The sequence below is a fragment of the Notolabrus celidotus genome, chromosome 9, assembly GCF_009762535.1.
Source record: "Notolabrus celidotus isolate fNotCel1 chromosome 9, fNotCel1.pri, whole genome shotgun sequence".
In the NCBI taxonomy this organism is placed as follows: domain Eukaryota; kingdom Metazoa; phylum Chordata; class Actinopteri; order Labriformes; family Labridae; genus Notolabrus; species Notolabrus celidotus.
In genome coordinates, this window is record NC_048280.1 from 33,750,589 (window position 1) to 33,773,468 (window position 22,880).

The following is a 22,880-nucleotide window of genomic DNA, read 5'->3' on the forward strand; positions in this document are numbered from 1 at the left end:
AGCTCAAGTGACCTCAGGGTGCAGAAATACTTATGAAATATGAATGTGTTATTTATATTAATATCCGACCAGATGTAAGCCTCTCTGCAGACATCAGGATTGAATTGCAAAATTAAAAAGTAGAGTTTTAAACAATTACTGACAAAAGTTATAAAAGACACAGGATAATTAATTAATTTAGACTTATATCTTAAAGAATAATCCCACACAGCAGTCTGCGCCTTATATTTAAATATGATTCAATTGTTTCCTGAAAAGCTTCCTGAATACATCTTTACACTCCGTCCAGCAGATCATGCAGAAGCTTCACTTAAAGTAACTAACATGCTGCATATCTCAGTGAGTGAATCCCCCCTCTGTGTATCATCGTGTGTTTTATGGAAACTGTATGTATCAGATATAAAACAGATATAATGGTCCCCTGACAGTAAACTGGTGGCTGCTGTTTGTGATGCTTTTCCTTTTGATTCTCTTTCTTGCATCTTTTTATCTTCCAGCATTGAAGATGTGAGTCTACTGCCCCCCTGTTTAAAAAGAAAAGTGTGCGTGCGTGTGTGTGTGTGTGTGTGTGTGTGTGTGTGTGTGTGTGTGAGTGCGTGTGTGTGTGTACGTGTGTGTGTGTGTGTCGGAGAGAGGGAGAGAGAGGAGCTGGATGTGTTGGCTGAGCTGTAATTAATTCCGTTTTTACCTTTTTAAATAAATGTACCATAGATGAATTAAATATTGGACTATTTGAAGCAGCGCTGCTCTGCCTCCTTAAAAACGCGTGATCCTGTTGTTAATTATCATATTGTAAGTTTTCCTCCTCTCTGCTGTGAATGTTCTTCTTTTTTCTTCATTCTGGGTTAATGAAATAAGAGAAATGAGGCAGTCTGTCTCTGATACAAATACATACAAGCTGATTTTTTTTTTCTTGTAATCTCACACTACTACCTAATATTATATTTCATACACGCCGGCAGACATGCCCGCTGCCGCTATGTTTAATGTATAAAGCCCGCCTTATAGCAGATAGAAAGCGCAGATGATAAATATGCATGTATTCAATTAAGGGTATTACAGAGGAGCTGATTTGCATAGGGATTTAGGAGCTTAACATCATATTTGTGCTATAAAACTTCACAATAGCCTAAACGCGGGCTGTTAGGCGCGGGAGGGGGCAGGACAGGTATTTCTTTAAAGAAAATAAAAGGAATTAGGTTAATCAAGGAAACGGATCTGTTTGTTTTCTGATGCTTTAAAAAAGAAAAGCATCACCTGGAATCTTGTTCTTATTTTGTAAAAGCCAGGGGGTTAAATGACCGGTTGGATTTCGTTTTTTAATCATGTCTAACTGCTTGAATTGACTTCAGATTCAAACAACAAAAGACAAGCGCTGGTGATGTGATAACGTGTAATTTTCTCCCACACCGCTGTAACTACCGTCTTTTGTGTGCAAGATCAAACCTCTCCTCCGGTCCTCAAACACGTCCTCTGATGACGAAGTCCACTTTCCCCCTCCCAATTAAGAGCAGAGAGCTAATTAGAGTGAGCGGATCCGGGATCAGTTCACGCGTCACGCTGTTGGAGCAAACTGCTCGCGCTGGAAATAAAAAGAGTGAAGCCCGTGAGATACACATCACATCAATGACACGAGAGGAGCTCAAGGGAGAGGAAGTCCTTTCTAAGAAATAAATGCATTTTTAAGGCAAAACATCAAAACATCAAAATGTAGAGATGACTCAAAGTGATGCCAAAATTATTTTTACGCACGAAGTTCAACAATCTAACGCTGCGTGTGTTTAAAGACATCCCCCTATTACTAACACAACAGTGACTTTATTCAAATTGAACCCCAGTGATTTACTGTTATTTTTCCCTCATTGGTAATTTGTTTATTTATTTTAATTTAGGGGTGAAATAGATTTGGAGAACTTGGGCATCTTCTTCAGACCCTAGAAAGGGCCTTACAGTCTGTGCTCAAATATTATTCATCGCTTAGTTTGAATAAGAGCTGAGATAAAATTATCCCTGAAGGCCAACGAGAGGTGACATAAATACGTTTAATAAATATACAGTTTATAAGAAGCTAAATTAGCACATGGAGCAGATTAATGTTTTTTTTAATTATTATCTTTCTGTCTTTTTTTGATGGCTTAGTTTTTCTCAAATGTGTTCCTGTGATGATATCAAATAAAAAGAAAATATTAGAAACAAAACCATTACAAAAATAAATGTATTATAAAGCTGTGTGCCTGTTTTGTTTGTCCCTGGCTGCTCTGGGAGATTTCGTGCAGTCTAGTGCTGAGCAGAGCCTCTCGGTGCCATGGAGAGGAGAGGCTGAGAACAGCAACAGTGCGCTGCTGCTGCTGCTGCTGCTGTGTGGAACCCTCTCTGCGCGTCACTGGAGTAAAGGTCCCAGCAGACCTGCTCAGTGCGCACAGCTCCAACACCTCTGAAGGCTGACACTCTTCTCCTCCTCTCACTCGTGTCCTCATCCTTCACATCAAACATTTCAAACTGCAGCTCCGCTCAAACAGATAACGGGGTCGGTGTCCGGTGGTCCGTGCGTAACGGAGGCAGAGGGGCTGCTTCTCTTGTCAGACCGGTCGGTGAAAGTAGCCAAACAGTTCGGTGACGGCGGAACAGCCAATGAACATAAATGGTGCGTCGTGACGCAACAGGGCCCCGTTGATAAGGAGCGGAGAGTCCAACCGGGACCTGAGAAGGAGGAACGGCGGTTTTGGGGGGCCAGCAAACATTCGCCTATCATCAGTCAACGTAAAGCCAACTCCTCCTCTTCTGCTGTTACGCACATGCATGCAGCCTCCTGGCATAAGACAAAACATTAACTAAACAGACTACTGTCAAGGAAAAGTGCCTCTCCCAGGCGGCCGGCGGGATTTTATAAAGAAAAGGCTGTTGGTTTTTTCGTTTTTCTACTTTTCTCTGCAGAGAAAAAAGTAGTTTGAGCGACACAAATCTGCTGCTGTAAGCATCAACTTGGACTGTGGAACCTGGAGGAGGGGAGGAAGCCTCTCTCACGGGCTCCCTGTCAGCTATTTTGGACATATCTTTTTTGCTTCGTCCTGACTGTGTGATGCAGCGAAAGGCTGTTGTGCTGCTTTGACAGTGACACTTCGTCAGAGTTTCTCATTGTTCTGCAGAAAAAAGGGAGAAATTAGCCAATGCCTCGCAGACTGTCGAAGCCCTGAAATATTACTTTCGGCAAGGAGGAGGCATCGGTGCTGAGACCCATGCAGCGGGGCTTCCATAGTTGGTATGTTTGTTCACCGTAAATGGAAAAGAAAAAATAGAAATATCAATTGGTAATGACTGAGAAATAATATCACACCTGAGAGAGAAAAAAAAAAGATTCCAGTAAGAGAAGCGAAATCTTTATGAATTAATCATAGCTTATTAATAATGAGAGCTGCAGAGATTCGGATGACGGTTTCCATTGGCAGATGAGACGTAGTGTGGAGAACACGTGTCCAATTTTTCCCTCATATTTTTTCTTCCCTGATCTGGATTTCTCACTTGTCACGGCGAGAAAGGAAAACGTAAAAAAGCGAGTATTGTGAGTGGCATTATTGCGCTGCCTCTGATGGACATCTTGGCTTGCAGATCCGAAGAGAACAGTTATAACATCCTCCCTTCTGCGGCGACGATGCTCTTCCATGGCCTCCCTGGAGGCGACGTGCACGGTGTGGTGGAAGAAATGGACCGGAGAGGAAAGAGCGAGTCAGCAGCCATCAGCTCAGCCATCGATATGGGGGAATCAGAGACGGTAGGAGAGACTCATTCGGCCCTGTCGGCTTGTTAGCGCATGCAGGCAGCATGGCAGCCTGCAGAACATGTGACAGTGGCTGCACTCTCACAGCTCCGAGCTCTTTGATTTAGCTCTTTCACTCCACAGTCCACACTGAAAAACTGTCCAACAAATGTACCAGCTCAGAACTGCTGTGTTTAAAGGCCGGTAAACTTCCCTAAACAGGCCCAGACACTGTTCATCTCAAACTTATTTTAGCTCCAATCAAAAGCTGTGAAAATGAGCCAGAGCTGAGCAGGCTGCACATTTATTACAGAAACAAACTGACTCAATTTGATCTTCAAATTAGTCAACTACATTTCATTCCTACATTTTGTCTTCTACCTAAAAAAAACTCATCTAATTATGGACAAAACTGAGAATTCCAATGACCCACAAATAAAAAATAAATAGATGAATACAACTGCAAATAAGCTCAAACGTTTCCAGAGACTCTAAAATCAAATTTCTTCTTCTTTTTGATAAAGAAGTTAATTCTGTATTTATTCAGTGCTGGAGAAACATTTTACTTTAACATAAAAAAATAATAAAAACATTAAATAAAGAGAGTCCCGTTTTAGAATAAAACAAAACGCAAAAGGAGATTTTAAAAATATATGTAATTCAGCAGCTATTTGAATTTACACTCACTAAATAATACATGCACGTGTGCATATTATGAAGGCCTCTAAAATAACATTAACGCATTATTTACAAAACTACTTTTGTAAAAGCACATTTATTTTAAGGAATGGATAAATCAACAGCATGTTTACTTCCACTGTAATAACTCCATGATAATAATAACACCCATTACAGTGTGTTTAAGCATCACAATGACAACTTTAAATGATGTTATTGTTTTTATTTCTTTAAGCTGCTGAGGGCAAAATTATACAAAGCTTATTTTCGTTCCTTGTGTTTTCTTCTTTTAGCACGTTGCAAATTAAATCATGTCCAAATCAATGATATCTGTTAAAAATGACCCTCACTAAAGCAGGAATATTCGTGTTCATATTTTTTATTTTTTTTTTGCCATATGAAGAAGTTTAATCGTCCTTCCTCGCTTTAAACCACATTAGTAGTTTAGTAACATTGTCATGTTCCTCAGTGATTTAATTGTGTTGTTTGAAAGGAAGATACACTTTAATAATATTTGTATAATGCTCTCATATGAGTGCTGGCTGTGTGAGCTTGAATTCGGTGGTTATGTGAGGATATCGGCTCGTTTGTGACTCTCCAGGATTATTCAGTGTTTTATTTTTTATTCTCTCTCTCTCTCTCTGAGTTTACTGTGAATCTATCAGCTAATCCTACACAACCCTTCCTCTTTTATTCCTGTCTTTTTAACACCATGTCCTGACACTGTGTCCTCTCCGTGTTGACCCCACAGTCCATGCCGTGTATGAACAACGAACGCGTGGCTCTGTGCGCGGGCTGCGGCAGGAAGATCGCGGACCGGTACTACCTGCTGGCCGTGGACAAACAGTGGCACATGCGCTGCCTCAAGTGCTGCGAGTGCAAACTCAACCTGGAGTCTGAGCTCACCTGCTTCAGCAAGGACGGCAGCATCTACTGCAAAGAGGACTACTACAGGTAGGAGGGCGCACAGGGCCTCGAGCTCACAGACCTACAGCCTGCTGTTGGTCCGATAAATGATTGACTTTATTTAAAATAAATCAGCGTTTAAAATTCATGGAGCAACATTTACGCATCAAATAATTGTTATATTTATTTAAATTAATAAAACACAGTTAATTAAACAGGATGCAATGATGGGTCACTTCAGTTTTATGGATTAGCTGTAAGATATTTCAATTCTGCAAAATGACGTTATTGTTGTGCCAAAGCTACTGGCCTGATAAAACTGCCTTGAAAACGCAGAAACTGACGTTTTGCACGGATGTCAGTTGCGTTTTTAAACTGTCATCGATATTTTTTTATTGTTTTCAGGCCAGACAGTTCCTTTATTTCTCTGAGAAAAAAAATCTAGCCTTCAGAAATGTTTGTAAGAAGAGATGGGGGAAAAAAAAGAAAGACTAGTTTCACTCTGTCTGTGGTGCTAAAACTCTCACTGAAACCCTTGTAATGAAAGAGCTACATTTAGGTTTAGCAGCTCTCTAGGGGAGCTTGACCCCCCCCAGCGCCCCCACACCCGCCTCCATTCACTGACAGGGAGGCTTTAGGAAACATCCGCATTTCAGGGAACAAGTTTCCCTTAAATTCGAAATGTTAAATATTAAAATGCCATGTTCAGTTTTGTTTTAACCCCCTAGCATGAAACCTTATATTCATTATTCATCAGATATCAGCCTGGGTAAACTGATGCTGGCTGTCGGTCTAACTTTAGAGTTTAATGTCAGTGAAACATGCGCTGTTTTTAGGGTGCGAAAAAGTTTGAATGTTTGCGTAAAAAACGCACCACAGACCCTTTAGGTGCAGCCTGACCCGCACTGTAACAGACCTACAGGCCTGTCAGGCTCCGCGTGCAGCCGCTGATGACGTTTCTGTGTTGTCCGCAGAAGATTTTCGGTGCAGAGATGCGCTCGGTGCCACCTGGGGATCTCAGCCTCGGAGATGGTGATGCGGGCCCGGGACCTGGTCTACCACCTCAACTGCTTCACCTGCACCACCTGCAGCAAGATGCTGACCACCGGGGACCATTTCGGCATGAAGGACAGTCTGGTGTACTGTCGGCTGCACTTTGAGACTCTCATCCAGGGAGAATACCAGACACACTTTAACCACGCGGACGTGGTCCCGCATAAAGGCCTGGGCCCGGCCAACACGCTCGGACTATCCTACTTCAACGGCGTGGGCACAGTGCAGAAAGGCCGGCCAAGGAAGAGGAAGAGTCCGGGGCCGGGAGCCGAGCTGGCGGCTTATAATGCGGGTAAGAAGAACTTTTTAAAAATGTCAAAACACGAGCATGAAAAGTTATTTGACAGCAGAATGTGCGCAAAGCTGGTGTTTTTATACAATTTAATACAACCTGGTTATGTTTCGTCACGTTTTGATGACTCCACGTAAAAAAAAAAATATTTTAACGTGTTAGAATAAAAATGTTAAAAGTGAAGGATTTAAAACTTTCGATCCTGGGTTTAGTTGGAGAACCACACAGAGTGAATACGAGCTGATGAAGAGTGTCAGACTTCATTTCTGGAGAACTTTCCTTTGGAGGCTTTTTTTTTTTTTTTATCCACTGCCGTTAACTTTTCCTCAGATATTTCCTGAGGGAGTTTAAAATCACTCTTAATAACGACAGGCCAACTTATAAACCCGCCACTGCGACCGAGTCACTTCGACATGCTCGACATCCAGAGAAACACTTTACGCTTTCAGTCCAGAGAAACATTTAGCTCTGATTGAATTTGATATATTTCAAACACTGTGATCACTGGGATTCTGTCGCGTGTTTCAAGCACTTTGCAGGTTTTCTGTGCTCTTAACACTCAAACAGTCTAAAAAGTTTTCATAACGCTGAAGTTTATGAAATAATAAGTATTATTATTATGCATTCAGAAAAACTAACTTTCTAACTGAGGGAATGGAGTTCTGATCAGTGTGTGTTCATGCGTAAATCCAGGCCTCTCACATCCTCCTGTAAACACACTGTCCAGTGTTACATTGTGGCTCTGATGTGTGCAGATTAAGATTAGTTCAACGAGCTGCAGTACTCTAACAATTCCTCACTCTGCCTCACTGATTTTATAAATCATATTTTAAATAATAAGCAGGTATTAATCATGCATTTACAAACATTCCTTTTTTCATTTTCTGGATTTTTCTTTAAGAAACACTTTTTCTTTTCCCTCCCATGTCCTCGTTGGGGGATAAAAAAGAAAAGTTTTTTTGATGTTCCGGCTTTTGCTTTCACCCTTTTCCACTTGTCAGGCTCCATAGACATCTACAGACCCTAACACCCCCCTCCCTCATCTAACCACACTCTACACACACACACACACACACACACACACACACACACACTGCTGGAGACTTTTTGCATTGGGACCGGGGCCAAACGGGGTGTGTACCACAGATCAATGTGATTTGATGAGTTATTCACTGGAAGAGAGAGCAGGGAATACAAGAACTCTCTTACAGAACAACTCTGGTTTTTTATGCTCTGACTTCAGATAATTAACCGTCTGATTGTTGTCGTAAAAAAAAAGCTTTCTAGAAGTATTGTGTAAGAATACAAAACGAGTCAAAGAAACAGAGCTTTTCTTTCCCTTTTCCGAGTCTCATTTCTCTAAAGTTTGAAACACAGTTCAGTCCAAAGAAGCTGCAACAAGTGAAATAATCCTCCTAACTTTTAAATGCACATCTCTCCTCTTAATCCTCCTGAATCTGCTTCTTCTCTTAAAGAGAAAGCATCACTTTCCTCATTTCTAAGATGCTGCTACTTTATAATACCAGAACTTAATCATGATGAAGTGAGACTGCTTAAAAAAGGAGTGATTCCATCTCTCTGCTTTAAAAAAACACAAACTCTATATTAATATGACACATAAACATCACTAAAGTGAGAGGAAGCTTGATTTCAGAGTCAGACTTCAGTAACCTCATGAGAAAGTGTCCATCGAGGGGGGAAAGAAAGGGAAGGAAAAAGGAGGCAGAAGGACTCTGAAGGAGCGTGAAGAGGCAGTGCGCCCTCTTCTGTCTCCAGCCTGAAACAGCAGCAGAGCTTCACCTGCACATCTCATGAGAACATGTGGCGACCCGGAGCAGCCTGCAGCTCTCAGATGTGAATAAGACGTTGTGTGTGTGTGTGTGTGTGATGGATGAGGAGGAGACGAGCAGGAAAAACAGGCTGCTTGCTGTAAAAACGCTGCAGCATATGCTCTGGACAGAAAGCAGCATTTGTTCTGCCTGGTGTGTAGCGGCTAATTAAGTGAAGTGTTATTCTGGTGCTTTTCACTCACTTCATATTCATCATTTGCAGCGTTCGGATATTGAACACGAACTGTTATGCATGCAGCAACACTTTGGATGTTGCCAAGAAATTTGCAGGCTGAGATAAATACATGTGTTTTGTGTGTGTTTGTGTGTTTTCGGGTGTGTGTGTGTTTGCTGAAGCCAGGCTAGCACCTCCTCCCAGGACAGAGGGACATTTAGACAGAGAGAGACAGATAGAGGGACAGACAGATGGAGGAGGTGTGGAGGGGAGGATGATCTGCAGCTGGAAGAAACAGCTGTCAGGTCACGGTGTCACCTGAGATCGGACTGATATGAAGCTAAAAAAAAATCACATTTTACCCTCAGTCACTTTTCACCTTTCCTTTCTTCCTGTCTTTGTGTGTCTATATTTTTATGTATGTATGTGTGCGTGTATGTACGGGTGTTGTTTGCTCATTTGGGCCTCAGATCTGATTGCTTGATTTGCAGAGTTTTGGAGGATTTCTCCCTTCAGCTTGTTAAAAATAGGTCCTCTCACTCACTCTGCAGAGTGCATTTTGAGCTGCTTCTTGCTCCTTGAATGTCAGGATCATGAGAATTTGGGGACCTGAAAAAATGGGGTCAGACAGTGAAGTTAAACTCCTAAAGGGACTCACTGAAAGCAGCAGATTAGACGAGAAATGTAAAAGAATTTGATCCGTGATTGGATCAGAGTGTTCCTTATCTAACCTCGTCTTCTCTCCTCCTCCCTGTCGGCCAGCAGCTCTGAGCTGCAACGAGAACGACGGCGAGTCCATGGACCGGGACTCCCAGTACAGCTCCAGTCAGAAGACCAAGCGCATGCGGACGTCCTTTAAGCACCACCAGCTCAGGACCATGAAGTCCTACTTCGCCATCAACCACAACCCAGACGCCAAGGACCTCAAGCAGCTCGCCCAGAAGACCGGCCTCACCAAGCGGGTCCTACAGGTAACCACAGCGGCCTTTTTAGCTTCAGATGACACGCTGACAAACGGGGTGACAGAATATCACTTGTGTCCAATGCAAATCAGCCCCGAGTCCAAGTATCAATATATGAAGTGAGGTTTTCCTGAAGGAAGCCAAATCTGCTGTTTGATTCTGACATGGAGCCGTTTTTCCAAAGAGGGAAATTCTTGGAGGGTTTTCAGGAAACTGCAAACAAGCCGCAGAAAAACAGGAAAAAAATGTATTTTCTAGCTTTCTATTTTCATTCTGATTGAAGTAAAAACAATCAAAATGTCAGAAATTCATTTTAAAAAGCTTCTTTTTTAAAACGGTGGTATTTTTTAGGAGGAAGTAACTGTTAAAAGTGAACTTGCATGTTTGCATTAGGTTGTAAAATGACCGTGTAAATGAAAAGGAAGCCATAAACAGATAAATGTGATGTGTTTCAGTTAAAGACTGGAGGATGAAAAACACAGAGCTCTGTAGTTACACGCCAAGAAAGAGAAAGCACAGCGGAGCGTTTGATTTCCACAAAGACGACAGCAAATTATCTGGGGGACTGAGAAGAAGTAAAATGAGACAAAAAGGTTTCTGAATCAAAATTTCTCTGAGAAGGGAAGGAAAAAAAAAAAAGAGAGGAAGAAATCATCCCGCTGCTTTAATTAACGCTTGCAGAAAACAAAGCAGTCGTTTTGCTTTGATGCGTTCGAGTCTTCATGCCTGTTATTCCAGCTGAAGCGCTCGTTTCCCATGGCTCCGTCATGATTCCATCGCTAACACGCTCCAACACTCGCCTCGGCACAGACCGCCGCCTCGCTCACCACATCTCACATCCTGCTTTTTTATTACCGTGCAGAAGAGCAAAGATCAAGTTTGAGAAATTCAGATTCAAGTGTGAAAATAAGTTAACATCAGGGACGCCGAGGAGGACCGAGGAGGACGGTGGGTCCAAATTAGGGGAGCAGGGCCTCGCTGAACTGGATTTAAGATTCTCAGCAGCAAAATGACAAAGAAAGCTTTTCAAACATGAGAATAAAGACGGAGCAGCAGAGCCCGCTTCACATCCAGGTCCATAATCATCCTTTCACAATATCAACAATCTCTCTATTTGTTCTGCAAACATAAATAAAATATTAGATTTTCTGTGGCTACCACCACATCTCTGTCTTTGACTGAAAAGTAAAAGCTTCTGTACACAGCGGAGGAGCACCAAGGCTTTGTGTTTTCATCTCCTCTTTCATCCTTGACTCCAATCTGAGCGTGTGCAAACACTTAAAACAGGCACAAAGGGAAGCTGCTGTGTGCCTCTAACTAACAGCCAGAGAGGGGCCGGCTGGTTAATGGTCACAGTGAGGATAATACAGGTCACATCGCTGTTTGCAGACATCAGTTTAGGCATCTTCTGCACACTGAATGACAAAGCTCTGAGTTTCTTATCGCCTTAAAACACTTCCATATGCTCTGCAGGACGGCTGACTTTGTTAAGGTCTCGTAAAGTCATATAGGAATGATTCATCGGCACACGTTCAGTTAAGATTTGCTTAAGGCTACATTCAGGTTTGATGACCAGTGATGGCTGGGGCGTTGTGTGAATGTGCATATAAGTCATAATAGGCATCACAGCTGTGTGTGCAACAGCTAAATGGACATTTCAAAGTGGTCAAACTGCACACTACAGGAAGAGATGGTCATAAAGTGGGTCAGATACCAGCGTTGGTGTGATTTCTCACATGCACTGGTGTGTACTGTGAAGCTGCATGCCTCACTTCATGGGACGTGTGACTCCTCCCCTATATGTGCCCACGCTTCTCACTGATGTTGAACACTCATTACCTCACAGAGGACATCACTACTGTACACTTCTGAGGGATTTAGCCTTTTAGATGATGACAAACAGCAACTCATTAGTACGTTTAGCACAAAGGGAGTGATATTAGCTTTCTTTTCAGGGTGACCTGGCTATTATGAGTTTGTTTTAGCTCCAGTTTGGTCTCCACCAAGGCTGGGGAAACTGTTTGGTAAAGGTGGATCACAAAATAGAAACAGGTACTCAACATAAAGCAGGAAAAAGTGACAGAGTAAAGAGGGGTCTGTTGAAATACGTCAGTCATATTTTAATAATTTGATGTCAAATTTATTTGTAAAGCACATTTACAAACACAGCAAAAGCTGACCAAAGTGCTGTACAATACATTCAAATAAATAAGTAAATAAATAAAAATTAAAAAAAACAATGTGAGACCAAAACCAACAACTAGTTGAAAAAAGAGACAAACAAATAACAAGGAAAGCACAGCATTGGGACTCGAAACCGATTCAGGACACGAGGACTCAAATGCTAAAATGTAAAAGTGTGTTTTGAGGCGACTCTTAAAAGAGCCAACTGATTGAGGAAGGGAGGCTGTTCCAAAGCGCGGTCACCCTTCAGTTTATATTTTGACCGGGGGAACTGCCAGGAGACCCGTGTCAGCAGACCTCAGAGGCCTGGAGGTTTTGTAAGGGCTCAGGAGGTCAGTTATATAAGGACGGGCCAGACCATTCAGAGCTTTAAAACCTTAAAATGAATTCTAAAGCGAATTGGAATCCAAGACTGGGCTGATGTGATCCCTCTTCCTGGAACCAATCAGAAGCCTGGCTGCAGCGTTTGGGATGTGACTTGCGTTGAAAGCGACGACCGCTCAATGCCATCTCTGCACATCCGAACAAATCCTGAGATTAAATATCCGTCTGTTTCTCTACTTACTGCTCCTCTGTGTGCACAGTTACTCTCTATCCTTTATCTGTTTGCAGTTAAATGCTAAGCTAGAGTGTATTGTCTTCTCAAACGTTACTGAGTGATGCTTTAAAGCTCTGCAGGGCTGAGGACTGGAGAAGCTGCAGATTGTGTTGATATGTGGGTTTATTACTATTATTAACACATTTTAGATAACATATATGCATCAGAACCTTTGCTTGTGTTAAGCTATTGATGAGTGCAGGTGTAAGGTTAGGAAGAGACCTTGATCACAGTGAAAATAAACTAGTGTTGCTTCTGTTATAGTGATTAAAAAGCTGCTATCAAGGGAACATGAAGAAAGGTCGCATTTAAACAGGTAATTCTTCCTGTTAGTCAGGAGAGGTATCATAGAGACGCTGAATCCTCATGTCCAAGCTTCATCTTCTGGGTCCTGCAGACACGTACAGACCTTTCAGCTGTGTTCCCTTGCAGTCTGAGCTGTGCAGTTTCACCCAATTTACACACATGGCTTCACAAACAAACCGCAGAGAAGTAAAAATGTCACCCAGTCAGTTACACATAATATTGATTCCAAATTGCACCACGCTCCATTGAATGACGGACAAAAAAAAAATGATTGACAGATATTGATAATCGTATGATGATGTAATTTTAGTGTAACAGTCTGACAGTGGTTGAAATGACCGTGATGAATCGTGTCCCCGCAGGCTTTATGTGGTGTCAGTGAACATGTCACTGTGAGGACGGACTTTAAGGATTCAGCCTGGTGTTTTCTCCCCCTCTCAGGCAGCCATGAGACCCGGAACATGTTACCACAGTATCACATTCACAGACTGGAAACAGGCAATCATCATGTCTGCTTTTATCAGAGGGATGCGTTTAAGTTGCAGATTGATCGGGTTTTAAGGAAACTGTGTGAGCATTCTGCAGAAACGGATGAGATTATGATATTCTGTTATTAATTCAGCAGAGGGAACATGCTTCAGAAAATAGATGTTTTTCCACTATCAATGATTTGTAGTTGAAGATACACTCATGTTGATGTGATCAGGTCAAATCATCAAAGTCAGCACCTGGTGTTGGTGAGTCTGGGTCAAGTTGAAAAGCCTCAGTTTAGCAAATTCTGCAATTTTCAAGTTCTGAGATATCAGCGTCCTCCCTCAAATATAATGAGAAAGAACCGACTTGTGTTTGTTAATGGAAAAACAATGTTAACAGAATCAAGCACCAACATGTTTTTTTTTTTTTAGCCATGTGTCATCGTTACTCTTAAAAATCCACAGAGCTTCCAGCGTGCAGCAGAAGCTCTGCCACAGAAGTGATCCCTGTAAATAACCTTGTTGGTTATCTGGAGAAACACAGACACTGTTTCTGGAAAGAGATGCTGCTGCAGAATTTTATTTTTTATCACTGTAGCCTCATAAATTGTGGAGATTTTAAAAACCATTACCTTGACCAAAACATCAAGAATTATCTGGGGAAAAAATATATACATATGTAGCTCGATTCTTTGCTTAGTGTGAAATCTGAATGAACTGAACGTATGAATGTTTGCATGTTAGGTCAGCTGCTATACACTGATCATGACATCTACTATATCATGAAATATGCAGTAATGCATGCTTCTTAACATTTGTGTGATATCTGGTGAAAAGACAGAAACATATTTTTCTCATGCAAACAAATCTGAGACTTTGTCTGATGCAGATACATGAGGGTCTAGTTTTGTTGTTTAGTCCTCTTTTTTTCCTCTCTGACTCATAGCTAACATCAACTGGTTTAGATTTTGAAACACAGCAGACATGCATGTGTGTGAATTAAAAAGAAACAGTGCTTACTTTTTAATTCACATGGTACTCAAACTTCAGTTCCCTGGCCTTGAATGTGGTCTTTAAAGCTACTGTGGCGTTTGCAGAAGAATCAGATAACAAAAATGTAACATTAAAAAAACAAAGATAATAAATTAAAAAGAAACAAATCCTCAGACAACTGCCTAAATAATATATTGCATTAGTTTGGGCACAAGATCTTGTATACAGTGTTGCCAACTTAACAACTTTGTCACTGTATTTAGCGAGTTTTCAGATTCCTCTAGCATCTCTTTTTTTTTTAAAAAGTGACAAATCTAGCAACTTTTTCTGGTGTTAATGGAGACTTTTAGAGACTGACATGAAAGCATGTATCGTTCTTACTCTACTCAACAAGCAGTGGATGCTGCTGTGAGTCCCTTCTAGCTGCATTATATGACCAAACACCTGGCAAACATTAACACATGTTGAATTAACTATAGGAGTAGAAAAACAATGAATCCACTGCTTAAATAATAGAAAATTATGCCTCACCAAAATGTGTAAAAGGAAGATAAAAAAGTCTTTATATTTTCTTGTCTGTCCGAAAGATCTGGCGAGGTGTTGAGCTTAAAATATTAAGTGTAGCCAAAGGCAGGGTTTTATGTACAGAAATGGAGTACAGGTAATTTTAAAGTCATGGTATCGTTGCTATAGGGAAGGGAACAAGGCTGTCTAAAAGTGACACACAGTGTTTACCTTTGTTAATATTAAATACATAATTTATTACTACTAAATAATATCTTCAGCACTGCAGGACTGAGAGATACAGAAAATCATTCACCCTGTAGATATTAGGCTTCAGAACTCTCTAGCCAATGAGAGAATAGGTGACAGACACTTCAATTACTTCTTTTATGTTTTATGTGATTTTTATAATTTGATCTGACAGACACCTGAATTTCTCCCTCCAGGGATGAATAGAGTACATTCTATTCTATTTTATTTACAGATCTTTACAACTTGCATTATTTACAATAGCATGAGTCTCCTGTCTCCATGCTGAGTGGCAAATTGTGTGACAAATTAAAGAAAACGTGTCACATAAACATTAATGCAGGAACCCCTTGACAGTTATTTGTTATAACATCAACTTTTTGTCAGCAAAATGTTAAATGATGAATTCAAGATAATGGATTAAACTAGGATTTAAGATAGAATATCAGTAACTCGTTTGAGTTCAACTTACAGCAGGTTTGAATTAGCCTGCAGTCCGAGTCTCTGTCAGTGCAGAGTGGAAGTGAGAGAAGAGGTGTGCTTGTTTTATTTTCCAGCCGCTCCCATCCCAAACACTAGCACAATAACCTGTTTCCCCCCCCCTCACCCGCCCCCCCATAAAGCGGCGCTGTAACGACCAGCTAGCGCTCCTCTGATGAAAACAAATTACCCAATGACAAGACATTATTTTGGGGCCGGGAGGGGGCCAATCAAATTCCAGCAGGGGCCATGGCCCCGGTGGCATCCCTTCGCCAGTGCCTACAGCCTCCATTACAATTCAAATTATTCAAATTAAATGATGACGTCATTTAGCGACTTTTGGGCAGCCAATAGCTACTTTCCTCACTAAGGAGTTAGCAACACTGCTTGTATACCCCCTCCATTTCCAATCTCAGGTGATCACACCCTGAACCCTGCTTCTAGCATCTCACAGAGGACTTCATTTTTAATTCCTGACTTGTGATTGAGGTGAAACAGTCTGTTTGCTATTTTAGGTGCAGAAGCTACTTTGTAATTATAGAAAGCATGTCATGCTGTGGGTGGAAATATAAAGTAATTATTGATTATTGCACCCTTGTCTCCTTGTCTGTACCATCCTTCACCTCTCATGCTGCACCTGACTCCTGTACTCACTGGATTCCTTTCCCCCTCCGTAGGTCTGGTTCCAAAACGCTCGGGCTAAGTTCAGGAGGAACCTTCTGCGGCAGGAGAGCACGGGGGTGGACAAGGCGTCCGACGGCTCCACGCTGCAGGGCGGGACGCCGTCAGGCCCCGTATCAGAGATCTCCAACGCCTCCATGAGCCCCTCCAGCACCCCCACAACCCTGACAGACTTGACCAACCCCACCATGCCCACCGTCACCTCTGTGCTCAGCTCAGTGCCGGGTGGCATGGACGTCCACGAGTGCCGGAGCCCCTCACAGACCACGCTGACCAGCCTCTTCTGATGGATGAACCCTCCCCTGCCCCTGCCCCTGCCCCTGAACCTCTGCTCCACCTCCTGGATCTTAAACTGAGCACTGTTGACTCCTTCAAACATTAAATGGATTAGTAAAGAGAAGGTAATGGAAAAAAAGAATCTCTCTGAGCCCATTAGAGACTATTTGCATAGTGAGGCGGCCGAGCCTTACAGAAGGAACCATTGTTGTTATTTTGATGTTGTTGTCTTGTCGAGAACTGAGGAGACTTGATTTGCATTTTTCAATGTTTACAGGAAGAGACTGCGGAGGGAAAAAAACTGCTTAATTTGGGGAAATTTGTTTTTTCCAGCACAGTATTTATGTTGTTGTACAAGAGTCACTGTTAGAAGGATTGTAAAAAATTCCTTTTTTGAAAAATCTGAGATTAAACACAGGTTAAAATATCCTCTGACTGACATGTGCCTTACACTGCGTTGTGTCTCTGCTGCTGAAGTGGACCACCTTTGGGTGTGACTGATTTGACCTGAGAGAGGGGGTGGAGTGTGTGTGAAGGCGTGTGTGTGTGTGTGTTATGGTTAGTTCTGTGTCAGGGAGGGAGGCCATATAAATTAAAAACCTATTTTTGATATATTTATTAAGATCCTCTCCACAAAAATCTAGTGTTTCTAAATCTTCAAAATCCCTCCAAACATTTTTTTTGGTCCAAAGAAAATAATCTGACAGCAATTATTCCAGCATGCATATACACCATATACTATATAAATAATGGACGTAGTATCAGTGACGTCACTCCTCTGTTTTTGAAGCGCTGTTTTGAAGCCGATCATCGGCGGGAGCCATATTGGAAATGCTGAACTCAACCAAGCTTAAGGCTGATTTATACTTCTGCGTCTCCCCTACACAGCAGGGGCTGACGCAGACATGAGCACCACATACTTGTGTGTCGATGTGTCCTTGTCGCGCAGCAATTCTCCCCCAAAACACTAGAGGGCAGTGTAGTCTCTCTGATATCCGGTCGCCTGCGTCCGGCCCCGCTACGATCTCTGTTTACTTTTCCACAGAGATTCAGAGCATGTTGTGTTAATCTACAGCTGATACATGTTGCTGTTTATCATACAGACATGATTACACGAAGAATAGAGAGGAGGAGATGAAATACACGGCCAATGAGCGGGGATCACGGAAGTGTTGTAAATGCGGGAAACACAATGCAGCCGAGCGGACCAATCACAGGGCTCGCAGTCGGCGTTGATTCTACGTGTAGTTACATTTTGGAGGAGGTGCACGTCAGCTACGTGTGTAGTCATCTGCGTAGGTACAGGAGCTACGTGGACCCCCGGTGTAGGCTACGCCGTCGATTCAACGCAGAAGCATAAATCAGCCTTTAGTGTGAGTTGAAGAGGCGGGGTTTGAGCCTCCAAGACAACAGCTATGTGTTCCCGCCTGTCAGTCAAGTCAGTCATGTCCATAAATGGGCAAAACTCATAATCTTAAATTCACCCCCCGTTCAGTGTGTGCCGATAAAGAAATTAGCTATGTAGAATGAAGCCGTTTTTTTGAACCAGGCTGTAAACATGTTTATTTCTGCTGTAAAGATCATCTTCTTTGAATGAGTGTGTATGTGGTTTCCTGTGTTTCGGCACTCAGCCTCAAATGGGTGCTTGATGATACGGGGTTTATAGCACTTCCGCATGGGCTTCATATTTTGAGACAGGAAATTGCCGCTTGATACACACCTGTACACTTACAGTACCGTGCACTTGGCTGGAGTCGGTCACAAGCTGAAGCTAGAAGAGAAAGCTAGTTTGATGTGGTTAGTTACGTTAGTGATGCGTTCAATCGCAGGTAATAAGTCAGAGCACCTTCAGAGGTGGGTGGCTTGTCTCTTCTTTTCTTTCTCATCTTTTTATTTGTATCCTTTAAAAAAAAAAAAAGAAGCTCACTCCTGTGGTTCCTTGAAAGTTGCATACTACGGCTTTAACTTGACCTTTTAAAAAGCTTTCCAAAACATGTTCAGAATGTGTCAGGCTTCAGATAAATGCAGCGTTTACATGGACCACTTATAAGGCATAATGTAAAGTGAGCAGGTGGTTATGAGATTTGACGTCTCACTCTGAAGGGATTCTAGTGTCGATAACAACCAGCTCACTATACATTATCCTGCTTATCACAAGACTACCAACTAGCTACAAACACATGTTCTCATTAGTCTACTTACGGGGTCAAATTAACGTTAAACTGAACACTTTCCCTCATCATCCACATTAGCACCTGTCTCAGGTCCTCGTTACCTGTCTTTTGCCATGGTGTCTGTTTTCTTCAATTTGATAGACGTCTCTCTCACTCAGCTGTGTGTTTGAAAATCCCTCGTTCTTTCTCATCTTCTGTTCTCTGCTGCTGACTGGTCAAAATGAATTGTGTGTAATCATAAAAGCACCCTCCACGTTGTTCTCTGATGCTATCAGAAAGAAACGTATTTGCCACAGTGTCAACAGGAAGAGGTGAAATCATAAACCCTGGCATCACTTTTGCTATTCTGATGTAATAAGGGGTTTTGACCAATCAGAATCAAGTATTTAACACAGCTGGGTGATTAGTTACAGAGCCCAGGATTGTATGCAGCGCGTACGCCGCTTGATATTCGAATCAAATCACTCGTTCCAACCTTTTCTTCCTGTTTGTCCGCTCAGTGTGACCTTACAAGTTTATGCTTTTTAGAAAAATGAAGCGAAGCAAAACTGAAGCCGACGGAACTGCTCAAACTAAAGACTTAAAAAAAAACAGATTTGGATTGTTGAACATCTAAATGGTCAAATGAAAAAGTAAAATACAGACAACCAAAGCCACAAACATGAGATAGGAGGAGATTGTTTTTAACTTCTGGTGCAGGGGTGAGCAGAGGAGAAATACATATAGATGTGTGGGGATGTTGATTTTAACATTTTTACTTGATTTGTAACACATTCTGTACAAACACACATCCCAGCCGTGTTTGTTAACTGCAGGGACAGATGGAGGGAGGAGTTTTCAGTCAGTAATTCTTAAAACATGAGATCGGAGGAACGACTGCATGTCAAAACAGTCTCACTCAGATTAAATGCTCGATGCATGAACGCACACGCCTTAATAAGATCACTTTCTTTAAGAAAACAGTGAAGTTAAAATTACAAATGGAGAAGGATTTTAATCCAGTTGAAGAAAAACTGCACATGTGAAGACAGCTGGTGTTCCACATCCCAACACGTTATATTATTTTAGTGAGACTTTCAATCATGATAAGAGGGTTGGGGAAAGGAATGAAGTTTGTCTTCATTTTCATTTCAAGGGAAGAGTTGGAATGTGACAAATATCTAACTTTGAGTTGAAGGCCTTTCATACGAAATTTTAGCAGCAAGTCTGAATATTTTGAGAATGAAGCGAGTGTGTCCAGAATCAGGTGTGGAGAGTAAAGTCAAATTCAGCACATCAGTACGATGTATGAGGAGAAATAAATCAAAGAAGGAAACATGTTAAAGTCAAAGCTTCATTTCATACCATAACTCTTCTTTCCTCATGTCTGTCATCTGGAGTCTGATCTCACATATGTTGATGACAAAAATATAGGAAGAGTTTTAAAATACCTCCTGATAGGATAGAATGAAGAGTTAAAAGGTAATATTTGACAGCATGTTCTCTCTTTTTGTTGTTGTCTTGGTAAGAGGAATGATTTCTATCTTTAGTCCTCATCATGGCCATATCATAAACAAACGACTTCTACAGGGACACACTTTCACTTGTTTTCATTGTGGACATTCTGCGTTTAGACCAGGGATATAATTAAGACTGTTTCTCTCAGGGCATGTGAGATAACCTGCATAAATATGATTTCTGTCCGTCAACATTATAGGCGGATCAAGTTATTTCACAACACTCAAGATCCTCTCTCATTTGCAAAGAAACTATTAAAAACAAACCCTCTTTTCACAGAGTGTTGTTGAGGCAGATATTTTTGTGTCTGACAGAAAAGGCGTGCTGAGAGCTGCTGGTGAGACTCACTGATGAGTCTCAGGCGGCTGTAATGATCCTGACTGAGCTCCTCTCACTGTGCTGCTTCGGCACATTCCTGTTCACGTCTGTTGTCCCCGTTTCTCTAAGAAATATAAACACCGCCAATTATAACACTCTTGCTTTAGAAGATCATATGCGGCGGACGTTCTCCATCAACTGATGTGCGCACAGAGGTGTGGAAACATAGCGGTGCATTGAAGGAATGTGATGCAGGGAGAAATCTCTGAGAGCGACGGTGACGCTGAGCCGCCAAGAGGTCAAAGTATGATCTGACATCCGTGCATTTCTTCTTCTTGTGTTTGGAGATTTGAATTCCTATGAAAGACCACTCACTCTTAGGATGCACTTTTAGTCTCTCCTTGAAGAAATATAAGAAACAGCTCAAATTGTAGCTTACAGAGCAGTGCTGCATATCAGTGAAGATCCAATTTTTTCTAGATACCTGTGTCACGTTTATACCCTGTAGGTAAGGCAATATAATTTATGATGTTTTTCTTTTTCTGACATGTATTATGATATAAAGAACATGGCACTATGGTCATAAAATAGGTGTAAAAAAATGAGAATTTTCTTTTTTTTTTGCATTAAAAGGAAAAAACATTTCCTGCAGAGCAGACTCAAATTGTTCAGAGATAAATAGTGACAAAAATGAAGCTCTTTGCTTAAAGAAGAACTCAACGCAAAGACCCTGATTGCTGCAAATGCATGTCGTTAACGTGAGTTGCATTTTTTTTTAACTTGAGCAATAATTCACATGGAGCTGAGTCCCAAACCCCGATCACTGCTCAGATCCTCCTGATGTCCTGATGTTGCATCACAAATGATCTTTTTGAAAGCACCCCTTGCTGGCAGACACAATCTACCACAGACTCACACTGCAGGAAACATGTAACTCAGTGGACACGTGTTGTTGTTCTGCATTTCAAAATGAGATGCTGGTGTCCATTCATGAAAACCAGACACCCAGTGTAACTGAGCCCAGCCTGATTGAGCGATCAGAGCTGCAAGGAAGAAAACATCATGACATCAGGTCACAGTATTTTGTGTTTGTGTCTTTACTAACAGTTTTTTTTTTCTTTTGTCTAGAAAATGTAACCTTGAACTCCTCGGTTGAAATTGCGACCATAGTGATGGTAATAAAATAGTGGAATACTGAAGTGTTATACTTCAGAGTGAACAGAGAAGAAACATGTTGATAATGACGTAAAAGACAAGCTGTCGGTCACCTGATTGAGTTTTCTGACTGTAACTGCTCTTTTCCATTGACCAGTTTTCAAACACATCTCAGGGCTACACTTGTTTACTGTGTGTGTGTGTGTGTGTGTGTGTGTGTGTGTGTGTGTGTGTGTGTGTGTGTGTTATATTGTTTTGTTAATTTACCTGGCTCTTTGTGACTTGAACCATAGACTGTATAAATAATGGACGTAGTATCCGTGACGTCACTCCTCTGTTTTTGAAGCGCTGTTTTGAAGCCAATCGTCGGCGGCAGCCATATTGGAAATGTTGAACTCAACCAAACTGCTGTCGAGCAAGTGTGAGGTAAAGAGGCGGGGTTTGAGCCTCCTAGCTAACAGCTACAGTGTCCCACCCGTCAATCAAGTCAGCTATGTCTTCAAATGGGCAAAACTGTTAATCTTAATATCTTCTGAACTGTCGCGTTATGAAAAAGTTTTGGTCCCAGTTTGGAACTGGTTCTTGATACCCAGACCTGGTTCCTATGTGATACTGAATCACATGCAAACACAAGACTGAACTCCAACATGCAGAGGTTTAGCACAGGAACAGTTTTCAACCAGTTACAGTTTCATCTAACTTCTATGAGGAGTGAAAGTAGAAAGGGTAGCTTGTACTAGTCTCTATCAGACACAAGAGTGGGTCATGTACAACTGTTGAAGTGATGCACATGAGGCAACTTCCATTGTTGAAAAGATGATGCCAGTGTAGAAGCGCAAAAAACTGCAGCTGTCTCCAAAAGCCAAGTGTTACACACTTTGACACAAAAAGTGTTATTTAAGGCGTGCATGGAGTGTGTTTTATAGTTTACTCAACTTCAAAGATTTATACAGCAGTACAAGCACAACAGCGCGGCGTGACTGCGTACAGCATTAACATTTCGGTCCGCTCTCTAAACTGCGCATGTGCACCTGCGCAAACCAAAAGACCCCAAAGCTTGCCTTGCTCCTCCTAATTACACAGAACACATAAGGATAACACAAATGCCTGTGTAAGATAAGATAAGATACTCCTTTATTCGTCCCACAACGGGGGAAATTCATGGAGTTACAGCAGCAAACAAGAAGGTGTACAGTACAAGAATTTCAACAAGAATATAGAAACAAAAAAGTCCATCAGAGACGACAGCTTGGCCATAATCCTCCTGTCAGCCACCACCTCCACAGGGTCCAGGACTGAGCTGGCCTTCTTCACCAGTTAGTTCAGTCTTGCTCTCCTGTATC

General features: G+C 41.8%; 1 protein-coding gene across 3 annotated transcripts; it reads left to right on the plus strand.

The window, feature by feature from the left end:
• Positions 1-3,125: 3,125 nt before the first annotated feature.
• lhx2b (LIM homeobox 2b) lies at positions 3,126-16,821 on the plus strand. 3 transcript variants are annotated; one of them, XM_034692197.1, is made up of 5 exons: positions 3,126-3,769; positions 5,184-5,386; positions 6,316-6,683; positions 9,450-9,658; positions 16,114-16,821. In XM_034692197.1, the coding sequence occupies exons 1-5, from the start codon at positions 3,587-3,589 to the stop codon at positions 16,402-16,404; spliced, it is 1,254 nt and encodes a 417-aa protein (XP_034548088.1). In that variant the 5' UTR covers positions 3,126-3,586; the 3' UTR covers positions 16,405-16,821. The 3 variants fall into 3 exon arrangements, with proteins under 3 accessions (XP_034548088.1, XP_034548086.1, XP_034548087.1); XM_034692195.1 differs by having other exon boundaries at positions 3,127-3,769; positions 6,313-6,683; XM_034692196.1 differs by having other exon boundaries at positions 3,128-3,769; positions 6,313-6,683; positions 9,453-9,658.
• The last annotated feature ends 6,059 nt before the right edge of the window (positions 16,822-22,880 follow it).

Bases quoted from the DNA above. Each gene is read 5' to 3' on its own strand.
- lhx2b (XM_034692195.1), top strand. From the start codon at position 3,587: ATGGACATCTTGGCTTGCAGATCCGAAGAGAACAGTTATAACATCCTC. The intron at 5,387-6,312 runs GTAGGAGGGCGC...TGTTGTCCGCAG, and splicing joins TGCAAAGAGGACTACTACAG to AAGATTTTCGGTGCAGAGAT. The intron at 6,684-9,449 runs GTAAGAAGAACT...CCTGTCGGCCAG, and splicing joins GCTGGCGGCTTATAATGCGG to CAGCTCTGAGCTGCAACGAG.